Source organism: Dermacentor silvarum, chromosome 3 (genome assembly GCF_013339745.2).
Source record: "Dermacentor silvarum isolate Dsil-2018 chromosome 3, BIME_Dsil_1.4, whole genome shotgun sequence".
NCBI classification, from domain to species: Eukaryota; Metazoa; Arthropoda; class Arachnida; order Ixodida; family Ixodidae; genus Dermacentor; species Dermacentor silvarum.
In genome coordinates this window covers 51197698-51220986 of record NC_051156.1, presented here as the reverse complement: position 1 = coordinate 51220986, position 23289 = coordinate 51197698, and the positions used below count along the sequence as shown (strand labels likewise).

Genomic DNA, 23289 nt, shown 5'->3' with positions numbered 1-23289 from the left:
TGAACGGCAATACGACCAGTGGCGGCGTGTTACCGCTGGCCGTATTGCCGTGGAATTCCAGAACAGGGGAAGTCTGGCTGTCCACATTCTCCTGTGGTTGAATAATTTGCCGGAGGAGCAATTGCGCAATAATGCATCGCACACACACCTCAGCAGTTGTAGTGGTGGCTTTCATCAACTTCGCTGTAAATCCTCTTTCGCAGGGCCGGGATTGCTAGTCAATTTTTGAAATCTCGCAGTTGAACCGTAAGACAAACTGATACCAGAAACTTGGTAAGAAATCAGTCGCATCTCCAGCTACGGTTCTCTAGAGACAAGGAAGGCCATTCTGGGAAACCGTGCGTATTGCGTACTGCAAGCTGCAGAAGCGATGGTAGGAGACGCAAACGTGTCACAGTTATTTTGTATTGGCATGCGCACCTCCGGAGTCAGCCCGAGATAAGTTTCGGTGGGTGTGCTCTGCTTTGTGCCATTTTTGGCGCGCGCGGGAGGAAATCGCGAGCAATGGCGATGTCTTTGCCGTGCTGTCGGGTGACAAAGGGTGCGGAGCAAGACGTCTGATGTGGTTTCTGATTGTTGTGAAGCAGTCGGCACCACGGTACCCCGCCATTGCCGATGTCACAACGCAGGCGCCAAAATGGCGGTTACTGTTGGTGGCAGATGCTCAAAAGCCTCCATTTTCAACAGTAACTTCCGAATAAAATGTGCGCTAAAAGCCCGTTTTGTTAGTCTACAACCATACTGGTCTCTCTAGCATCAGATAGAATGACAAAGATAGAATAGAAGGAGCAAGTCATGGCCCTTTACGTTATCGCCCACGGATAAATCTACATTTGAAGATTGAATGTAGTGAAGTCTTTTACGGGCCACAGAAATTTTGCAATCAGTATATAGAAAAGAGATATTACGACACATTTCATTTAACTTTGGTACTCAAGTACCTTACATCCTAATTAAACGTAGCAAGTTAGAATTACAGGATTTTAAATATTATTATTTAGATGTACGAGAAAAACGGTTTATTTTCATTTTGTTGGGGAATATTCCACCTAGGGCGGCGCGCTTAGTTCAGGACGCCATTGGCTCGCTTTAACTTTATCTGAACTTTGATGTTGGGCTGCACTAAGCTTGTAACGTGTGGCTCTGATTCTGGATGGAAAATATTGTGTTTTAATGCAAATGATTAAGTTGACAATCTTCGATCCATAGGAGGGTGTGATCAACAGCAAGCTGAGGATAAAGCCGCTACCTGAAATCGAACGGTCATCGCGAGGTCGGATGCTCCACAAAGTATATGAAGTGCACGAGAGACAAGAAAGATCTCTCAGGGAAGGTAAGCAATCTTTCTCTCCTGTTGCTGAGACGTCTAAAAGTTGACGACACCAAATCTGGAATTGTGCTCTGTCGGTAGTGGTGTTCCAGGAGCCAGATCAATGCCCATCACTTCGCAGAGCAGAGAATTAATTGAAAGAGGCAGCAAGGACCCAGAGGGCGTTTATTGGTTAATAAAGCGAAACTATCTATGTCTCACTGATTCATCCATGAGCGCCGAAAACACACTGCAGGAAAGCCAACTTAAACAATGGAACTATCTGGGCACGACCGGTAATGCTGTTATAACAGCAATGTCTGGGCATTTCCTTCCGCCGCGACGAACACGTAAATACCGAGCGACAACCGCGGGAAGGTGCATGTAAGACGCACCACCTGCGTGCACATGGAGCGCCGACGGGGATAATGTTTCGGTCGGACCACGTGCGAAGTTCGCCGAAAGGAATTAAACAAACGCTGCAAGGGACCGACACCCCGGAAACACTGCGACGGCTGTGGCCAACCTTGGCGGCGCGCGCGGGCGCGGGTGGGTGTTATGACGTCAAATTTCAGCTTCTGCCGGCGGCCGCTTGGAGGCAAGGTGCAAAAGAAAATCGCAAAAAAGATGTTTCTCGTTCTTTTTTTTTCAAAGCAGCTTGTTGTATTCGTCATTTTCAAGAGTTAAACTTTTGTTCCGACGCAAAAAACCACCCGCCAACTGTTGTGTCCGTATCCATTTAAGGGCGTATGCGTAAAGATCTATTTTATTCGCGTTCAACTGTCAAAATGAACAGTCACAAGAGGTGCAGTTCATTTCCCATTGGTCGTAACAATTTGTGAAAATTGTCTCCAAGTTATTATAGTTATGTATTTTACTCGGAAATTCAAATCTCATATTCTAATTTCAGGTCGGGTACTTGAGCGTCTACAATACGATGACCGGAAGGATAGGCGTCCCCGCAAGTCTCAAGAGCGTGAGTGCAAATTTATTTCGTAATAGTGGCAACGACTGCTGCACCTCCTCTATCACATTGGGCGATAATAGAAAAATTATGGTGCTAGGGTTAACATCAGAAATCTTTCGGTAGGCAGCATTCCCAGGTAAGCTACGCGTGAAGAAATTGAGAAGAGAAAAAAAAACAGGTACTTCTTAATGCGTATTTTAGAACACCAATAGTTCACAATAACCTACAATACATTCACCTATCCGAAGTCATGCTTCATACTAGAGTTGTGGAGAAGATGATGCAATCGAGCTGTGAGATCATGGACATCTTTATTCATTCAGAATTTTATCTGCCATTATTGGATATATCATGCAAAATATTGTTTCAGTTCATCTGTCTGTGGTATCACACACTATCCCTCAGTTCATATTTTTTTTCTTCTTAACACTTTCGCTACCGACGGGAAAATGGGTGTATTTTGTAGGTTATGCCAGACTTTTTTTTCTGAAGGAACTACTGCACTCATTATTTTATGTTATACATAAACAACAACTAGAATGAATACACTTTTCACGAATGAAAGCTTTATTAACGAGATTTGTCATAAAAGTATAAATTGCCAGGTACAAAATTGTGGGATAAAATTTACCAAAGTTTGTAATGACGCGCTTGTATCTACTTAGAAAAAAAATGTAACAAAAATTATAAGATATGCAAAATATACTGTAGTTTAATAGGCGCTATCTCCGAAAAAAGTTAAATTTTATGTTGAACGGGCGTTCCGGGCTGCGGCCGGGGATGTTCCGGGCTTGTGTGCATTGTCATCGCTCTCAGAGTGAAACTCCGACGAAAAGGCAGCATCCTCAGCCTCACTGCTGCTCGATCCATCGATAAATCAGCCACAAACGGAGCGCAATCACGAGATCTACAATCTTTCAAAGCGCGCGCGCCGCTGCCAGAGGCGGCCATCTTTACTTTCTACTTTGACGATCGCGAAACTCCGGAGGGCGTTCAAAAATTACCTTCTGGGCGGAAAAAATGAGAAGTGCTTGGAAAACAACACTATAGTTAGCCTTCTTCACGTCAGATGGCGCAGTGTGTCCGTGAGCGGCGCGGAAGGTGTCGAAAGCTGCGTTTCAATCTATCGATAGCGCGCTAACGATTCCCAATGAGCGCGGTAGGGAAAGAGCTAAAGTTATTATTGGTCTTTCGTTTTTTTTTTCGCGGCTCTAGTCTTGGCCCATTCCCTTATTGTGGGTAAAAAGTGCCATGATTGAGCATCAGTAGCACCATCTACATCTTCAGTCTGCCACTCGATCTCCAGACTGGATCCACAGCACTGGACGAAATCAGGCATCTGCTCTTTTCTTATCTGTCTCATCGCGCAAATAATTACCCCATTACAATTGGTGAAGATGTGGGGCAGCCCTTGAATACGGAAATCCGAAGCCAGGCACTGCATGCACCTCGAACACTGTCTGACCAAGCAATCCGTGGAGGCTCAACCCGCTCCACTTCTCGAATAGTGTCCAGTGCCCCGTATCAATGCGATCCCGGCATCTCTAATGGCAACATTGCCATAAAATAGAACACGGCTTGCCCTCATAGGAACAGAGGAACACACGGAAATGGCACGACGCCACGAGGCTACATAAAGAACTATTTTCTTTGCTGGATGTAGTAATCAAGTACCTCTGGGACCATCAAGCTACTACTGGAATTTGGTGCAGCTGAAAAGAAGCTATATAGAGGTGCTAGGTCCGAAAAGGTGCGTCCAAACTAGTGCGGTCAAAATTTTGCGACTGCCCAAACTAGAGCAAGGCATTCGCGTTCCATAATTGAGAACTTGCGCTCTGAAGGGGAGAGGAGGTGACTGGTATAGGCGATGTCGCGATGTTGGATTGTTGCCGCTGTGCGAGAACAGCGCCGACGTCGTGTCCACTGGCATTGGTTCCAACTTCTGGAGCCGCTGTTGGGTCAAAATGCGCCAAGATGGTAAGAGTAGTCAGCAATCTATTGAGCGTTAGAAATGCATTGGCTTATTCACGAACCCATGAAAATGTGATTTCCTTCTTAGGAGCAGTGTTAGGGGACGGGCAATGTCGGCGAGGTGCTTGACAAAACACCGGAACAGAAGTCAACAAAGCTGCGGACGTCTGTGGCCCAACGAAGCACAGGGAAATGTTTCACGACACGGCTTTCTTAGGAAATACTTTGGACGCCACGAGAACTCACATGCTCACTTAGGACTGTTATTTCACGATGGCCGAAGCTGCACAGCCAAGAGTTCGAGTGAAGGCAAGGTAATCGAAAAACGCTTATCACAGCCGATAGGCGAGACAGGTGGCTCTGAAGTGTTGGTGAAAAAACAATGAAATAATGTCGATGACAGAGGTATGTCGACCATTTGTAGCCACGAAGCCTGCAACAATATTTCCGCATCCAACAATTAGAATGAAGAATCAGAACATCAAATCTTAGCAAAGTTAGATTTTATGAGAAAGGAAACCAGGAGACACGTCGCTGATCACTGAAAGGTAATAATAAATATAAGTGCGTCTTTTGCAATAAGCAGTGACGCCAGTGGATATATTGAAGCACAGAGTGTGTATAGAGCACAATCTGCGCCCCTTTCCAAAATGTATGAACGAATGGCCAAATAACGCACGCAATATTCAATGTTTCTCGGCAATGTATGCATAAGAACAGCTACAGTAGTGCCCTGTCTACTGTAAAGACGCCGCCAAGACTGTATCTAATTTTTATGCGAATTGAAATACTTGATAATGCCACGTGAGCAACTCCGAAATCACAAAAATGAAATTCTACAATGTTAACACATGCAGGCTGAACATCCACGCTAGCGGCAAATATGGCATGGCGGCACAGCTGCCTCCTGAGCCGTAGAAGGTGGGCCGCGCGAGAGATGACCAATGTCATTGGCTATTGGGGGCGAGCTCCACCAGTGGAAACGCTGGCGCCTCCGTCGGCATGACGTGGTATGAGGGATACGTGGATACAGCGGCCGGGTTGGCTGCTTCGGAAGCACCGAAGCAAGCTGAAAACGAAAATTTGAAGTCCTATCTGCGCTGCGGTTCTGCTTAAGATTGGAGGTTTCGCCGCTACGGGTGTCTGCTTGAGAACACTTGAAAGCACTATAATAGGTAGTGGCTGCCTTTGAAGGTGTTCAACATGGTAGGCTACTGCTCGGTGCCGCCGTGCCGACGTACGCAACGTATGCCAGTTCTGAAGCAGCGCTCAAAAAGAACAAATTAAATGCAGAAGACAGAGGATAAAGCACGTATTACACAGATGCCAGTTATAACGCCGAAATCAGGAGATCAGCGGTCGTGGGCCATGACTCGACGCTTGCGAAAAATTACTTGGGACTACCAACGCCTCAAGACGCGGAATTGCTGGCGGTAATGCTTGCCATAACTGAAATGACACATGCATCTGACACGATCACAATCCGAACAGACAGTCAAGGCGCTTGTAGAGACATTCAAAATGATGACATTCCTTACCACATGCGCACAAAGCTCCACATGTACACGCATGCTCACCTCCTTCTACGCGTACGCATACAATGGGTTCCAGGCCATCAAGCATTCCGAGGAAATGTAAGAGCACACCAGCTCTCCCACGCAGAAAATCCGGAACCTCCTATCCTTTGGACTGTCGAAGATACTTACAACCCCAGAAAAGAGCAGAAGATGCAGCAGAAAGAAAGGATACATATTTTGACGTTTGGCAGGGAAGCAATTATACTTCTCAGCACACCATCCTACACGCGTTCGAGAGAGGACGCCTCAATCATACGAAAAGCACGAACACAAAAATTACTCACACCACGCTATACGCATTATATTAACAGGGACCCAGGCTCCCCCCTTGCGGGGCCTACCCGTCAAGTAAACACACCTTGTGGGAGTGCCCTGCAAACGCCATGTTCAAAAACACCATACTTTCCAAATTACCACACAACCAGCTTTCTGGAAGCTGGGAGGAGTGGACCACTCCGCCACGAAGGTTTGAAAAACTATGGTGGCGGCTTCTAGTGCAGCACGTCAAGAACGTGCTGGGTCAGGAGGCATGAGCCTACCAGGAGTCCCGGAGATGGGCTTTTGTTCCTTCGGGGCTTTAATAAATGTTACTTCTCTCTCAATCCGTAAACACGGCCTCCCCATTACGACGACAGAAAAGAAGTGAAATTCTACGCTGTGATGATGAGCGGCAACGTAGCCAATTCTGGAAGCAGACGGCGACGACGAACGCGGGAGCAGTGACACGAGCGCAAACCGAGGGGTGCTAACGAGCCAACTGCAGAAGAAGACGACGACACTCGAGCCAATGCTGATGGTGATAGTTGGTTTCTACACGCGAACAAAATCTTGGGGAACTAGCCCTTAAAGGGACACTAAAGAGAAACAGGAAGTTCAGCTGGAATAAAAGAGGGACCTTGAGGAATGCATGCAGTTTTTGTTGGGTGCAAAAATATCAGTTATTAGTGGAGAAATTCGTAAGCAAAGAGCAAATATCTCTTCCTCGATTTCTCTCACCCAAGATTTGGTATTGAAGCAGTGTCGTCACAGATTTCATTGCTCTCAGCGAATCAGAATGGGCCATGATACGTCACCGCTTGCGTAAACGGCCGAGGCGCTGGCTGCATCATGGCTGCATGGCCGTTGCGTTTGCGTTCGCCGCGATGGATACCGTTGCTGCCGCTGAACCTTGCAACGAAGAGCTCGCCAGGGAAGCAGGACTGCATTTCAGCGATATTCAGTGAAACAGAGCGCGAAATGATCCCCCGTGTTCGAGCAGTAGGTGTTTGCGCGTGCGATGGCGGTGAGCTGCCGGCTGAGCCGGCGGAATTTCGTCGACGGAAGGCGTGTGTCCGGTCCGCCAGGCGACGATGTTCCCGACAAAACAAGCGTAGAAAGTTGCGCACGTACTCGGTATGGTTATTTCGTGGCTTTATTTAATGACATTCAGCACTCACCGAGACGCCAGTTTGCTGCTACAGGGGCACCAGCAGGGTGCTTAATGAAGGCCGCATTGAGGGAACATCTGCTCGAGAGAGGATAGGCCTCTGGGGCACGCCAAAATACTTTCCGAGGGCAGGATTATACACATATTCCGAGGGTGAGAAATGCAGAGAGCACACCATCGGTTTTTCTGGCTCATTTGCCGTTTTATCATCGGCAGAGCACTGAGCCATTGCCAATGCCGGGGAGCCGGGGCTCGCCGCGCGACACCACATGAAATGACGCAATCGAGTCAACACTGCCACTGCCAGGCGCGGATTCAGGGGGGATGTCCGGATGTCCTGACCCCCCCCCCCCCCCCCCCTCAGATTTCTGCATCGCCCCCTCGCTGACAGGGGGATGGCCCTGTCGCAAAAAATCTGGCCACCAGCATTCTTCAAAAGTATTTTGCACGAGTACCAGTGGTAGCAGCCATGTAGAAGTAAAGCTAGCTCGCTCACAAGCTTAGTTGTATTCCGTAGGGGTGTGGTGTCCCGAAGTTGCCGTAGTTATTTTTTCTCATGAACACCTTGGACCTCCTGGGACCGGCCGTGCCCTACTCGTCCCGTCGGTGGCGTCGAATGAACGAGGGGACGTCCCTTTTGCCAAGCACGCCGATGTGCGCGCGAGCGCCATCGCGCCTGATTAACATAGTTCCCCCTCGGGGTGTCATCGGTTGCCTCATCGGCTGTCATCGGTTCCGCGACCAACCTACTTAAGGAAAGAGATCTCTAGCTGAAGTGTTCACATATAAATAATAACAGTTCAACTAAGAACTGCGCATAGGCAATTTTTTTTAACTGTAGCACTCATTGTGATCACAGTTACACGTTGATAATATCCAGCACGAGCACAGTACCGTTCGTATGCTACAAGTTTTTCATTGAAACTTTGCAGTTTTATCGTCGTACATTAAGCATAGCAGGCTCAAGCTCGCCGGATCCGTTTGGCTGAGTGGGCGTTCTCGCGGAGCGGGGTGAAGCCTCGAGCCGCGTCTGTGAAGTGGGGGAGCGTGACGTCAGCGGCCAACGCCAGCGCGCGGGCCTAGGATGGCGTCGCGTGGTTAGAGAAACGGGAGCAGATGCGCTCCTTGTGTAAAAGGATGACGTCGAGTGGGAAACAAAACATGAAGACGCTGGCTCGCGCTCTCGGCTAACACGCCACATCGTTGTTCTTGTAGGTGGCTTCGTGAGTCTTCATACGCGGTGATTCGCATATCGTAAACACCCAGCGTAGTGGTTGCCGCGTTGGAGCGGGGCGTTACGTCCGTATTCAAGAACGCTCCTGTAGTCAACACAACACCTCGACTCAAGAGGAAAGATAGCGCCGCCATCCCTCCAAAGAAGTGGTCACTTAGCTTCATGATCATTCACGGGAATTCGTGAGAATTGTCGCGTCTTTATCAGTCGAGAAGTGGCGCTGTGCTCAACAAGGAGGAGTGGAGGAAGAGCTTCGAGTCGAGGGCTGTTTGAGAATAGGGGAGTTAGTGCGCCAAATCACACGAAGGTGTATCAGCCGAACACAAAGAATCTTCTTAAGGAAATCAAGGTGTCCCAACAGAACTCCAAAAACGGACGCGTGCTTACGCATTTATAACAAAGCTGCAACAGATCATCCAAAATTTTATTTTAAGAAACAATGCAGGCTAGATATACTGGCTGTTCAAAATTAAGCTTTATGGTTTTCTTAAAATTAGGCACTGGGAGGCACGTGTAGACCCACTGCGCAAATAAGTTATGTGGCCAGGGGGACACAAAAGGAGATGATAATTATCGCTGTTAGCAGCCGAATTAACTAAAATTGAATAATTAACTTTTTATTGACTGCAGTAAGTGGTTGTGTTTGTATTCAAAAGTTACAGGCCGTCGTGTTTCTACACAGTTTTACTTGGAAGAATTTTTCTAGCATGTCTGTGCTCCGAGATATCCAACTCTAAATTTTAATTGTCGTTCGCATGATTACGCATGCAACTTGCAAGAGAGTGAGGATCGGTGCAAAGCTCGTCTCTGATGTGACGCGGCTGTTGCGTGCGGCGTTTAGTCTGACAACGGGGTGGAGGCATTGGCAAAGATAACGGTCCCCCTTCCCCTCACGGCTGGTGAAACGAAAAAAATCGAAGAGCCCGTAAGCGCTGTCGTAACACGCGACCGCGCAGCCTGTAATGATGGCGGCAGCTGCCATGCCGAGATAATGGCGCGAGCGGAGAAGCCGGAGGGCAGTGCGTGTGCGTAACGGTGACTAGATGACCGGGCATGGTCCTTGTCTGGGCTACGCAAATAAAGTGACTGCTGATTTCCAAGTATTGTAAGTTTTATTGAAATAAAGAGCAACAACTGCACCATCAACAGCAGAAACCTTTTTAGCTATGCTAACGAATATTTCATACTGCCTCTTTAAGTTTGGTGTTGTCATGCACAAATCTCATGACAACACTTCACCCATCAAGATGTCAATGTTCTAAAAAGTGTTCAAAATGCCTCCCTTCCACAGCAACACAAAGCATAAACCGCTCTCGCGTCGACTCGATAACTCTGCGCAGTACGACAATTGAAATTTGGAGTCGGATATCTCGGAGCACGGACACGCTAGAATAATCCTTACGGCTGATACTGTGTAGAAACACAACTGCCTCTAAGTTTTCAATACAAACATACGCACTTACTGCAGTCGACAAAAAATAATTGTTCAATTTTAGTTAATTGGGCTGCTCACAGCGATAATTATCACCTCACTTTGTGCCCGCCTGGCCACATCACTTATTTGCACAGGTCGTCTTCACCAGTGCCTAATTTTAAGAAAACCATAAAGCTTAGTTTTGAACACCTTGTATGATCAGGCACAACCGCCAAGCACATGGCTGTATTGGGTAACGTCCCTTTCCTATAAGCTCGGAGAAACGATACCTGGCTTCGCTACAGGTCTTCTTCCTCTTTCTGGGGTTTCACGTGCAAAAACCAGTTCTGATTATGAGACACGCCATAGTGGAAGACTCCGGAATAATTTTGACCACCTGGGTTTCTTTAACATGCACTACAACGCAAGCACACGGGCGTTTTTGCATTTCGCCTCCATCGAAAGGCGGCCACCGCGGCCGGGATTGGATCCCGCGATCTCGTGCTCAGCAGCGCAACGCCTGAACTGACTGAGGCACCACGGCGGGCTACAGGTGTTGCTCTAACCGTATAAAACGCGGGTTCATCGGGAGCAGAAACGGTGAATTTCGGTAAATAAGAAAGGCTACTATCATCATCATCATTGACAGAAGCTGACCCCCCCCCCCCCTCCCCCTCAGAAAAAACCTGGATCCGCCCCTGGCCACTGCCCCTGAGCAAGCGCCTTGGGCCATTTATACAGCTCTCAACACTACACACACGGGGCATTTTCTGGCTGTTTCCCGCGAAGTCAACGGCATGGCATATGCTCATGTGTGCGGTAGCAGCAAAGAATGTACTGGAATAAGGAAAAGAAGCAGCTGGAAATTGCTCGCTGACAAGACCGATAAACATGCTTAAACATACAGTGCGGCGCAACTTGAGAAATGATGATGTTTAAACGTACTAGAACTCAGAAGGAACGAAAAAAATGGATTGAATGGGCTGCTTCTGCATATACATAAACGAAGGAAATACTTATTCAAACACCCACCACGATAACATGAAAATAAAGGGGAAGCGAAATGTAGCAATATTTGAACGCTGGGCATTGTGGAGCCACAATAAGTATGAGGTGGTGCGTGGAATCTGGAAAGAAGTAATGGTGCCAGCGCTAACGTTCGCAAAAGCCATTATATGCTTGAAATCGAATACCTTCTCGGGGTTGGTAGTTAACCAAGGATCAGTAGGCCGGCTGGCTTTAGGAGCCCACTGTAAAATCACAAATGAGGGAGTGCGAGGTGACATGGCTTGGGCCTCTTTTGAAGTCAGAGAAGCACAGAGCAAAATTACTTTTGATGAAAAACTCACGAACATTGATAAAAAAAGTCACAGGCCTGCGCAGCACACGCAGTACAGTCACAGCTTAAGCTGGAGAAGCGGCTCCATAGGAGTTTAATTTTCTGCACCAAGCACTACAGGGCCTTTGAGGCGAAGTCTCTTCGCGTCGTCTTCATGAGAACAATTTCAACGGCTTGCCCGGAGTCGACGGCGAGCTGTGGCTTGCGCCGCAACACGCCAGGCTCTGCACAGCGGTCTGCTGAGCGTGACGTTGCCTGGTTCCAGCCGCGCGCGTAGCTCTACGATTCGCTTCTTCAGCAGGGGTTCGTACCTTGCGAGGAGGCACCATAACTCGCACAGAAAAATAAAAACAGGTATCCAGACTACATGGCGCACATGTCACATCCATTGACCCGTGGCAGGATGCAATGCTCTTGATGATGATGATGATGACGATGGTTTATTGGCATCCCCTTGGAAACAGGGTGGTGACAAATAGTCACCTAGCCTACTTGAGCTAACCAGATCTAGCTATATGCAGCATACAACTGCTGCGTGTCGGGATACCTGGTGAAATGTAGCGCAACTGCAATGCAATGTTCGCACGTATCGACGCTACGTGGCGCGCATGTCACATCGCACAAGAAATGTCACGATACTATGCTAAATGATCATAATTTAATGGCATTCCCATTGAAACGAGACGGTGACAGCCGCCTTGTACAATTCCCTATCACTCGCCGCTGTGGTTCAGTTAGCTAAGGCGTTGCGCTGCTGAGCACGAGATCGTGGGATCGAATCCCGGCGGCGGCGGCCGCATTTCGATGGAGGCGAAATGCAAGAACGCCCGTGTGCTTGCGTTATAGTGCACGTTAAAGAACACAAGGTGGTCAAAATTAATCCGGAGCCCTCCACTACGGCGTGCCTCATAATCAAAACTGGTTTTGGCACGTAAAACCCCAGAAAGAAGAACAACTACCTATACTTCTACGCGGCGTCCCACCTGGTGTATTAATATGCAAACAAAATATAAAGTGTGCACGTAACGAAGCTATGCGGCGCTCTTCTCACATTGCATGACAGAGGCACGCTACGATGCTAATGAAAATTATTATGATCATGGAATTATTGGCATTTCCTTTGAAACAAAGCACTGACAAATAGTCAACTAGCCAACTAATGATGATTATGATTATTATTTACTAGCATCCTCTTCAAAACGCGGCGGTGACATAGTCCCTAGCCAGATTGATTTGATCAGATACAGAATATGTATTTTTGCTATCATTTTTGGATACATATTGTTAAACATATTTTCCTTCCTCAAACCTTCTACATTGTACTGCTACCTGTGCATCTGCTACATGGCGTGTCATCTGCACACTTTGTATTGCAAATGCAATGCAAAGTCTGCACGTATCGACGCTACGCGGCGAGCATGTCTCATGGCGTGCTTCCTCGCGCGCTAGGGCGCATTTAGGGGGAATTTTCCGCTGGATGGTAGCAAGCGCTGGCCTGGCTCAGTGGTAGAGTAGCTGACTCGATCCCACGCGACGGGCGCGGGTCTATCCCGGCGGGAACCGGGTATTTCTTTTTCTCATTACCGGCGATAGCTGCTGCAGACACCGGACACCACCGGTGGCGGACACCATCGGCAACCGAAACGGCTGTTAGAATGAGCCGATAACCGCTTCCACTGTAAAAAATGGGCAGTAAAGTGAACAAATATCTGTACCTGAAAAGCGTGTACACAAAATGGAGGAAGAGATCAAGAAAGTGGGCACCCAAGTAAAGGGTGATTGAAACTTTGAGAATACAACCAGTAGTCATCAGAAAGAAAGTGAGAGAAACAGAGTTGCATGCAGAAGAATGGAAACAAAAAGGACCATGGACATTTAAAGAATGAGAAGAAATAAATTACTGTACGATTGCTATTTGAGGCCCGAGCCGGTTGCCTAAGGTTCAAAACACACAGGAGCAAATATTCGGAACTAGATGAGGCAGTGTATAGTGCAGCGAAGATGCGGACACCACAATGTGAAGGGATTCACCCAGTGAACAAAGAAGGTAACATACACCTTCCAGAAGCGATTTCCTTTAAAGTGAACGGAAGCATCTGGCGGTCAGCAGTCGAGATAAGCAAGAGACGTTTAGGGTCATCATCATCATCATCATCAGCCTATATTTTATGTCCACTGCAGGACGAAGGCCTCTCCCTGCGATCTCCAATTACCCCTGTCTTACGCTAGCGTATTCTAACTTGCGCCTGCAAATTTCCTAACTTCATCATCCCATCTGGTTTTCTGCCGACCTCGACTGCGCTTCCCTTCTCTTGGTATTCATTCTGTAACCCTAAAGGTCCACCGGTTATCCATCCTACGCATTACATGGCCTGCCCAGCTCCATTTCTTCCGCTTAATGTCAACTAGAATATCGGCTATCCCCGTTTGTTCACTTATCCACACCGCCCTCTTCCTATCTCTTAACGTTAGTCCTAAGATTTTTCGTTCCATCGCTCTTTGTGCGGTCCTTAACTTGTTCTCGAGCTTCTTTGTTAACCTCCAAGTTTCTGCCCCATATGTTAGCACCGGTAGAATGCAATGATTGTACACTTTCCTTTTCAACGACAGTGGTAAGCTCCCAGTCAGGATTTGGTTATGCCTGCCGTATGCACTCCAACCCAATTTTATTCTTCTGTAAATTTCTTTCTCGTGATCAGGGTCCCCTGTGAGTAATTGACCTACATAAACGTACTCCTTTACAGACTCTAGAGGCTGACTGGCGATCCTGAATTCTTGTTCCCTTGCCAGGGTATTGAACATTATCTTTGTCTTCTGCATATTATTCATCTTCAACCCAATTCTTACACTTTCTCGATTAAGGTCCTCAATCATTTGTTGTAGTTCGTCTCCATCTTCCTTTTCTAAAGCTGCATATTTGTTTGCAAGCACCAGCCTAAATTGGTCTGCTTTTACCCTTACTGCCTCTAGGTTGGCCTGTTTCCTCTTGACTAACTTCACTCTCTCTCTCTCTTCAAGTTGAGAGAAATCCTAGACCTCACTAACCTATGGTCACTGCACTTAACCTTACCTACATCCTGCACTCTGCTAGGATTGGCAGAGAGTATGAAATCTATTTCATTCCTTGTTTCCCCATTAGGGCTTTTCCAGGTCCACTTCCTGTTGCTGCGGTTCCTGAAGAATGTATACATTATTCGGAGCCTATTCCTTTCCGCGAATTCTACTAACATCTCTCGTCTTGCATTCCTAGAATCGATGCCGTAGTTGCCAATTGCTTGCTCACCAACTTGCTTTTTCCCCACTTTTGCATTGAAGTCGCCCATGACTAAAGTATACTGAGTTTGCAACTTTCTCATTGCTAGTTCAACATCTTCATAAAACTGTTTTATTTCTTCAACATCGTGACTAGAGGTTCGGGCATAAGCTTGTACTCCCTTCAGTTTGTACCTCCTATTCAGCTTTAGTACGACGACTGCTACCCTCTCATTAATGCTGTAGAATTCATCAATGTTGCCCGCTATGTTGTTACGCACTAGAAATCCTACCCCGGATTCTTTCTTATCTGGAAGACCTCTGTAGCAGAGGTCGTGGCCGTTAGTCAGCACTGTGTAAGCCTCACCAGTTCTTCTAACCTCACTAAGGCCAATTATATCCCAGGAAATGCCTGATAATTCTTGAAATAGTCCTGCTAAGCTAGCCTCACTCGAGAGGGTGCGCGTGTTGAACGTTGCCAGGTTCAGTTTCCATTGGCGGCCTGTCTTGACCCAGAGATTCTTAGCACCCTCTGCCGCGTAGCAGGTCTGACCGCCGCCTTGGTCAGGTGCTCCACAGCCACTGGGAACTGAGGGCCATGGGTTAATTGTCGGAGTCATGAGGGAGGTAGTGGCCGAATACTGCACCAGGGAGACCAATTCCTGTTCTGGTGAGGGAGTCACTTTGATGAAGATTAGTGGGCCTTCCTAGTTTGGTTGCACCTGAACTAGTATAGCCCCAGCTCTCGGCGATATATTTCTTTCTTGCCGGTGTCAGGCACCACTCCATGCCTGAAGATGTGGTGGACTGGAGTAGGATTCGAACTTACGACCTTCAGATTTGAAGCCGGGTATTCTACTTCTGCTCCACGCCACAACCCCGTTTAGGGTATTGGTGAAAATAAAAGCAGGGAATAGATTGGTACGACCTAATTTGATCTCTTAGTCGTAGGAAGAGGTATACAAGCAAGATATTTAGGAAAAATAGGGATTATTGAAATGTATACAAAATTGCTAGATAAAAATGTGTAGTATACCTGATTAAATCGAGCAGGCTAGGTGGCGATTTGTCACCGTTTCGTTTCCAAGGAGACAAATCATCATCATCTAGCCACCACCGTTTCACCGTGCAGTCAAAATGGCTCTCCGGGTGAGCAACCCTCGTGTGTTTTTTTTTTTTTCGTTGGTGGTTCCCCGAGCCGCAAATGGTGGGATAACCTCAAGAAAATGGTCTCACGTGTGCTATCCTGCGAAGTTGCTGCTATGTAAACAGTACAGGGAGGCACGACGCAGAGAAATTAAATTGGGGTGCAAATGTTTTCAATCGTGGGTAACAAATTGTGAAGAACATGCGTTATTTTTATTTTGAGGCTGCTGAAACGCTTGAGCAAGAGTAGCGTTACGACACCAAAACTGGGTGCCAATAAAATGGGGCACCAAAACCCGCGACCATTGGTGAGACTCAAACCCACACGGGTATTGGTGTTAATTAGAACGGACTGTAAGGGAGTACGGTTATCTAGGTCAATTACTCACCGGAAAGCCTGATCACGAGAATGAGATTTACAGAAGAATAAAATTGGGTTGGAGTGCATACGGCAGGCATTGCCAAATCCTGACTGGGAGCTTACCACTGTCGCTGAAAAGAAAAGTGTACAATCATTGCATTCTACCGGTGCTAACATATGGGGAAGAAACTTGGAGTTTAACAAAGAAGCTCGAGAACAAGTTAAGGACCGCAGAAAGCGCGATGGAACGAAAAAATGGGAGGCCTAACGTTAAGAGACAGGAAGAGAGCGGTGTGGATCAGAGAACCAACGGGGATAGCCTATACTCTAGTTGACATTAAGCGGAAGAAATGGAGCTGGGCAGGCCATGTAATGCGTAGGATGGATAACCGGTGGACCATTAGGGTTACAGAATGGATACCAAGAGAAGGGAAGCGCTGTCGAGGTCGGCAGAAAACCAGATGGGGTGATGAAGTTAGGAAATTTGCAGGCGCAAGTTGGAATACGCTAGCGCAAGACAGGGGTAATTGGAGAACGCAGGGAGAGGCCTTCGTCCTGCAGTGGACATAAAATATAGGCTGATGGTAATGAGGACGAACTAAGGCGCAATTATTTCGGCACATTTCGTTAGTGCACTAGGTCACTACAATTCAGTGGCACCAAAAGTGATGGTAATCGAACCTACGACCTTTGCTCTTAAGCTAATTCATCATTATCATAATGAGCCTATATTTATGTCCACAGCAGTTAATAAAGATAGAGTTAATTAGGGCACTCAAACCCCCGATCGTTGGTGGGAGTTGAACCCACGACTTTTGGTGGTAATTATTTAGAAGTTAATTTGGGTACAGTTAATTAAGGCACTCGAGCCCACGACATTTGGTGTTAATTAAGGTGCACTTAATTATGAGAGAGTTAATCAAGGTACACGAATCCACGACCTTTGGTTGGAGTCTAACCTATAACCTTAGCTGTTAATGAGGGCAAAGTTGATGAAGGCACAGTTAATCGAACCCACAACCTTTAGTGGAAGAAAACAAGTAATAGTAAGTAACAGCGCTTTGCAATAAGAATGTCAAGTAATTTAATGAATGTCTCGTCAGCGCGCAGGCCTCCGCCTTCAACCTCTTTAGCGCATGCTCAAGGGCCTGTCAACATTTAAAAGAAGACCACACCTAGGCGCACTGATAGATGAATCGCAGGTAAATAACATCTGCCAGTAAAGGATGCATCCAACAACTGACATCCACAATCAAAATGATGTGAACCATCTGCCATCGCCCTTTCTTGGTAGACGACGATTTTTATTGCCCAACTGCTCAAAGGGGAGAGGCGAGAAAAGAAGAAGGGCGCAGGTTGTTACTTTGAAGCTACTTAAAGCCCGTACCAGAACAACGACACGGAGAAATATACAAAAGCATCCGAAGCAGTAGCGGCGGTGCCGCTGGGAAAAGTTGCAGTGGCGCCATCTGGTGGCTTCTACGCCTTCGAGCACGGCGGCGCGCTCCCGTTCGCGCTACTGGGAGAGTATTATAGTTCGCTATAGATGGGACAGAGGGCACAGGAGGTCTCACTTTGCGCATGCGTTGGGCCGCCTGGCAACCGCGTGGACGGACCCCAAACAAATGGCATAGAAAGCCCGCTTGCCTTTTTGAACCACTCTAACGCTGGTTGCTTTCAAAGGTTCATTACATTGCACAGCGTCTCGGTCGGGGCATCCTTGAGCCAGATGAGAAGGCGCGCGTGAACATTGCCTCGTAAGCTTCGCTGTATATAGATTCCAACGGGGCACATTCTATTTTGTGCGCTTAAAAAATTTTACACTCTGTAATAGCATTTCATAGTATTTATTAAACACGCAGGACCCAAGGCACCGTAGAAGAGGGTGAAGGTGTAGCACAACTTATTGCCAATAAATATGGAAGAACGACACACAAACTTTTCATACAGAAACGTAATCGTCGCAATACAGTTGCACAATTTCTTTTCGAAGACGAAGAATGCTGATCTTACAAGACATATTACAAGGTCGATCCAAATGGTCGCGAAGCTTCGGGCGAAAAGCGTTTCAGAACGAATTGTCTCCGACGTCACCAAGGGTGGTTATGGGAGCAGCGATTGAAGCGCGACTATGTTTGGAGGGAACAAACATTGCGAAAGATAAAAGCGTTTTTTAATTAAAGCAACACACAGTTAGATTCATTCAACGAAAATAAAATTCCTAATCAATTTTATATACGCATGGCGAGAAAAGAACAGCTCTATTTTACTTGATCGTTATCAATAAATACCTTTTTTCAGCGCCAACCGTAAGAGCGCCCACCGATAGCGGCGGGCGTTCACGCCGCTATCGGCAGCTCTGTAAGGGTGCAGAAAGGGGCACTCGTAAAGTTCACCAGTTACAATACGCCCCGGGGCCCCCGCACATGTTCTGTTGCTTTGCTTGTCGACGTTTGTCTGAATTTGGTGACGCGTGTAGTTTCATTGTTTCTTAACCTGTTCAGTCAAAAGTAGTGATTTGCGACCGCCAGATAATTCTTCATTTAGTTGTTTTCGTGGGACAGCGCTGGCCGGCGGGCTTGGCGTCCGACGAAAGGACGAGCACTGTATGCCCGAAGCGTTCGTCGGCCTCCAAACAAAGTATGTTCTGCGCAAGAGTGCGGTTTCGACACCCGTATGGCAGAACTTTTCCTGCATCGGTTTCTGCACTGAAAGCTCTAAACGCCCATCACGACGAATGACGGGGCATCTGAATATACAGCACTAATGGCAGGCCCCCGAAAACAAATTTCGCGCCTTTGAGAACAAAATGACGTCATTCTGTTTTTACCGGATATGGCGTCACATTTTTTTTCTTCCGCCGGAAGTGTTCCCTCCTCACACAGATGGCGTTAATCCCCATGAACCGCCGACGAACCGTCTTGTTTCGAACGTGCGAGCTTATATGGAAGCTTCGCTACCAGGTGTATTTACCTTGCATATTATTCAAGGAAGTATTGCTGTAGATCAAATTTTAGTGAAGCAGAAGAAAATCATTTCCACGCGTATCAAAAAGGCGTCTTTTGCCTTTAGTCCGAGGCACGGCTTTTGTCAGGGTAAGCAGTGTCACGAAGGAGGCCGCTTATATGGGCTTTGTTATCGATAATGACGCAAACATATCCCATGGTGGCAAAACTAGCATCACAGTTACAATGGTCACAGCTATAGTACATGCAAACATTGAACTACCCACATCCTAAAGGCGGTCAGGCAAAATGGCGGTGAAACTATGACACTGAGCAAACATTTTATGAGTAGCATGATAATAAAAACACGGAAATCGAATTAGCAACGAAATAGCAAGCGTAATAAACGAGCATAAAAATTTTAATCGTGAGAAAATCATGGGTGTAATATTGCAAACATAGTTGCTGCGACAACAATTTAAAGCATTGTTGCGAAAGCCATACCTATCGCGTTTCAACTGACTTCGGCATTTGCCAGCATTGGTAAGGTATGAAGCTAAAATTGTCAACTGAAGAATGTCGTGTTCCTTCACGTGGTCTCAGTTTAGGTTATGCCTTTGAAGGCACAATGAGTTTCAGTTAATTAAGGACCTGGACAGCTTTGAGGGAAACATGAGACTTTGTGAGTATTATCAAGGTCGGTACTCATCCGACACAATACAGCTTCACTACCCTCGACCGAGAATTGGCCACTTCCTTCGCCACGCGATGGTTGCTTTGATTTGTACTTCAAAGACGTACAGCGTGACGTGCTTAACGCCTAAAAAGGATTTGTGCCTTTCCGACGTAACCTTACGGCTTAAGAAACTAAAACAATCGAAGCCCTAGCCAATCAACAGGAAATTATAATTAAAGCAGCAGATAAAGGAGACGCAGTTGTCGCAATCGATAGACGCAGCTACCCTAGTGAAGCTAACAGGCATCCGACTGACATATCCTTCAAGAAGCATCTTGATCATGATCCTACAGAAAACTTCAAATTTTTTGAAGATGCCGTCACGGTACTTGTTAAGGAAAACAAATTTAGTGACAATGCATTGCTTTCATTGATCCCGTTAAGCCCAGTACCTGGAAGGTTTTGCTTGCTACCACAAACTCACAAGCCTATAATTTCTGGAATAGAAACTGTCACCGAAAACCTTTCATGCTATGTCCACAGGCACGTTGGCGCGCTAACCACTTTCTCAAAGAATTCCTCGATCTTGACGTCCACTTTTGTTCATTGACGGACACGCTAGACGGCTCATCACTTCATGCTGAGGTTCCTCGCAGAGACGGCCTACGGGTTGTTGTACATGCCTACAATGAGCGTAACTTGATAAGCGGGTTGACTGATCTACGCCAAGTACTTTACTCTCTCTTATTCTAGAACTAAATCATCTTGATTTTGATGGACACCCCTACGTTCAGGTCAGCAGCACTTGCATGGGAATGGAAATCGGACCGAGTAACGCTTACATATTTAGGGCTTACAACAAAAAAAATTGAAATTTAGCCGACAATTTGAGCCATCTTATTACAAATTATCCATTCACGATATATACCTAATATGGCAACATGCTAAATGAGAGATTCTTTCTTTCATTGGCGACTGCAATAACGTCCATCATATCATCACCTCTTCGTATTTCTGCTATCCCCTCAGCATTTAATTTCCTCATGTCACGATCACTGTGAGTAACATCATAATGACGACTAAACCTTTCAGGAAACCCACTGATCGGTGCAATTACCTTTGTTTCAACAGTAGCCATATTAAGCTCTACAAAAAGAACATACCCTATATAGAGGCCATCTGATGTAAGAGAAAAGGCTCCAATAAGGACAAGCATGCGCAAAACTGTAAAGGTCTGCGAAGATAACTCACGGAACACAATTATCCTGCACAAATAATTGACGACTTATTGAAGCGTGCTGCGTAAGATGAATTACCGGTGTTTCATTAGAATAACAGAATGGTTAGCAAGAGAAGGGAAGTACAGTCAATACGGCGGAAAAGTAGGTGGAGTGATGAAGGTAGGAAATTTTCAGGTGCCAGTTGGAATCAGCTAGCGCAATTGAGACAGGGTGATTGGAGATCGCAGGGAGAGGCCTTCGTCCTGCAGGGGACCACAGATCACAGGCAGCTACTCAGGCACAGGCAGCTACTCAGTAGTCAGAGATGGTATGTGCAACGCACAGAAAAATATCGCCTTAACATACTTGGCATCAATCCTAAAAGTACCCCGTATTCGGAAAAATCACTTCATTAAAATATTGATTCAAAGCTAACGGCCTAAAACATCTACACATAAACACACCGAGCAGGCTAACGGCAATTAGACAGTCTTCGCGACACGCTGACGTAATCTTAAGTTAAACCTTCCGCGCACAACGGCTGCCATCCTTTCAAGAAACCAGAGTGAAAAGGTAGAATTCACATGACTGCATCCAGAATGATTGCTAGCAGTTAATCTGGCTGTTCAATAAGAATCAACGGTTACTTTAATCCCGGCAGCGTTAATGTGGCTTACAAACTTGAATGCTCATCATGCAACATGCAATGCACTAGCCTGAGGGAAACAAGCTTTCGATTTTGTTTTAACTGACACTAAGCGCATGCCAGAATCATGCCTAACCTTGCACAGTCCAAGCGCGTTATTATGCCTGTCCAAACCTTTAACAAGATTGAAGGCACAATTCTTCAGTCAGGCTTCAAGTCGGATCATGAGGGAGAAGTTAGGAAATCGTTGGTAATACTCAAATTTAACGCTATTTATTCAGATATTGTCGAAACTACGGGGACAGTGTCTTTCCTTTCGCTGCTGTCACAGTGAACATGTTTGTAATCTTACAATTACATTACAAACATTACATTACAAACATATACTGTGGTTTTGTTTGCTACCACAAACTACCACAAGCTACCAGAAACAGGATGTGTTTCTATAATTATGGATAACAGAGTGCATATAAGCAGCCTCCCTTTTAACATACTGCTTTCTCTGATGATGAAGCAGAATAAGAAGAATGTTTATTGCACTAAAAGGTCTACAAAATTACTGTGACAGCATCTCAATCCATAGGCATTGTGGCTGGTTGAGGATTTATTAGAAAAAGGCTGAGAAAATACATCACTTAGTGAGTGCAATGCTAATATGGCAATTAAAGCATCAATGTGCAATGTTTACAATATCAGTAGTAATTTGTGAGCGCCATGTAATGCCTTGCAGGGCCTTACGGTATATGAATAAATAAAACAAATAAAAAATTTCCGCCTCCATTCCACCCTGGGAAAATTGGTGTACAGACAAGATGTTGCCCACGGTAGACAAGCGCAGCCACCACCAGATGTGGCACCGTCGATAGCAGTGTAGCGTGCACGACCTCGTTCGCGCCATTTTCGTTGGAGCTGCAACGCCGCGGTCCGCGTTCGCGGCATCCACACGCTTGCGCGTAACCCGCGTTCTCGACGTGAACGTCACCGTGATTTTTTAACAGTCTTGCCCTGACGTCGATTACGGTCACAGCACACACTGTGCGACTGATGCAACGGACAGAGCGCCCACTCATCAGGGACAGATACATCGTGTGCACACGTTCCTCACGCGGGCACGCAGGTGCGCCGAAGTGTAGGTTATATCCTCATTCCAGTAGAACCTCCGCCTGGCGCAAGTGCGTTATTGAAGTAATTGAATTTCTCAATGTAAAGTGCGTCACAAAATTTGTTGATCCATTAGGGACCGGTTTCCTTTCTTTCTTGTTTTGTCGCAACAATTGTCATTTTTTTATTGTATGAGCGTGTAAGTAAGCCACATAAAAGCTTTAATTGTGAACGCGCTCTTAGTTTTCAAAATATGGCCCGTGACCATATGGTCCCGCTGGTCCCCTAGGCTACAGCAAACAGCACAACGTGACAAATTTTATTTCAGGCCTTGATACATCGCAACCAATGTAATTAGGGACCTGTGGGAGACCTATTTAGTATGGTATGGTTTGAATCATGGGATGCCGATGCCACATTGGATGCCGATGCAGCTGTGTGCGCACCGTGCACTTGCACGGTGCGCGCACAGTTCTCTCCAGCGCACCTGCGCCTTTTGCTGTTACGTACGGCTCCAACAAAGTGGGCCACTTTGTCATATATATTGTGCACTATAAAAAGCAACGTCACCAGGCTTTGACGTTCTTTGAGACCAGGTCCTTTTGGCTTGTCCCCCCTCTTGAGGTAGCCGAGTTCAAGTTGAGTGAGGTTGGACCCTGCGCTGCAAATAAGCGTCCAACCGTAGCTTATGGCCAGATCCTCAAG

At 46.6% G+C, this 23289-nt stretch overlaps 1 protein-coding gene across 8 annotated transcripts in view; it reads left to right on the top strand.

The window, feature by feature from the left end:
* The window catches only part of LOC119444336 (venom metalloproteinase antarease-like TtrivMP_A), a 1295510-nt gene that overhangs the window by 241359 nt on the left and 1030862 nt on the right, over positions 1-23289 (top strand). For 5 of the 8 annotated variants that reach the window (XM_049663288.1, XM_049663285.1, XM_049663286.1 and 2 more), the window contains exons 4-5: positions 1210-1333; positions 2220-2285. The exons of the other annotated variants lie outside the window; for them this stretch is intronic. In XM_049663288.1, coding sequence (XP_049519245.1) covers positions 1210-1333; positions 2220-2285 — 190 coding nt within the window. The remainder of the gene's footprint in view (positions 1-1209; positions 1334-2219; positions 2286-23289) is intronic. 8 annotated transcript variants of the gene reach the window in all.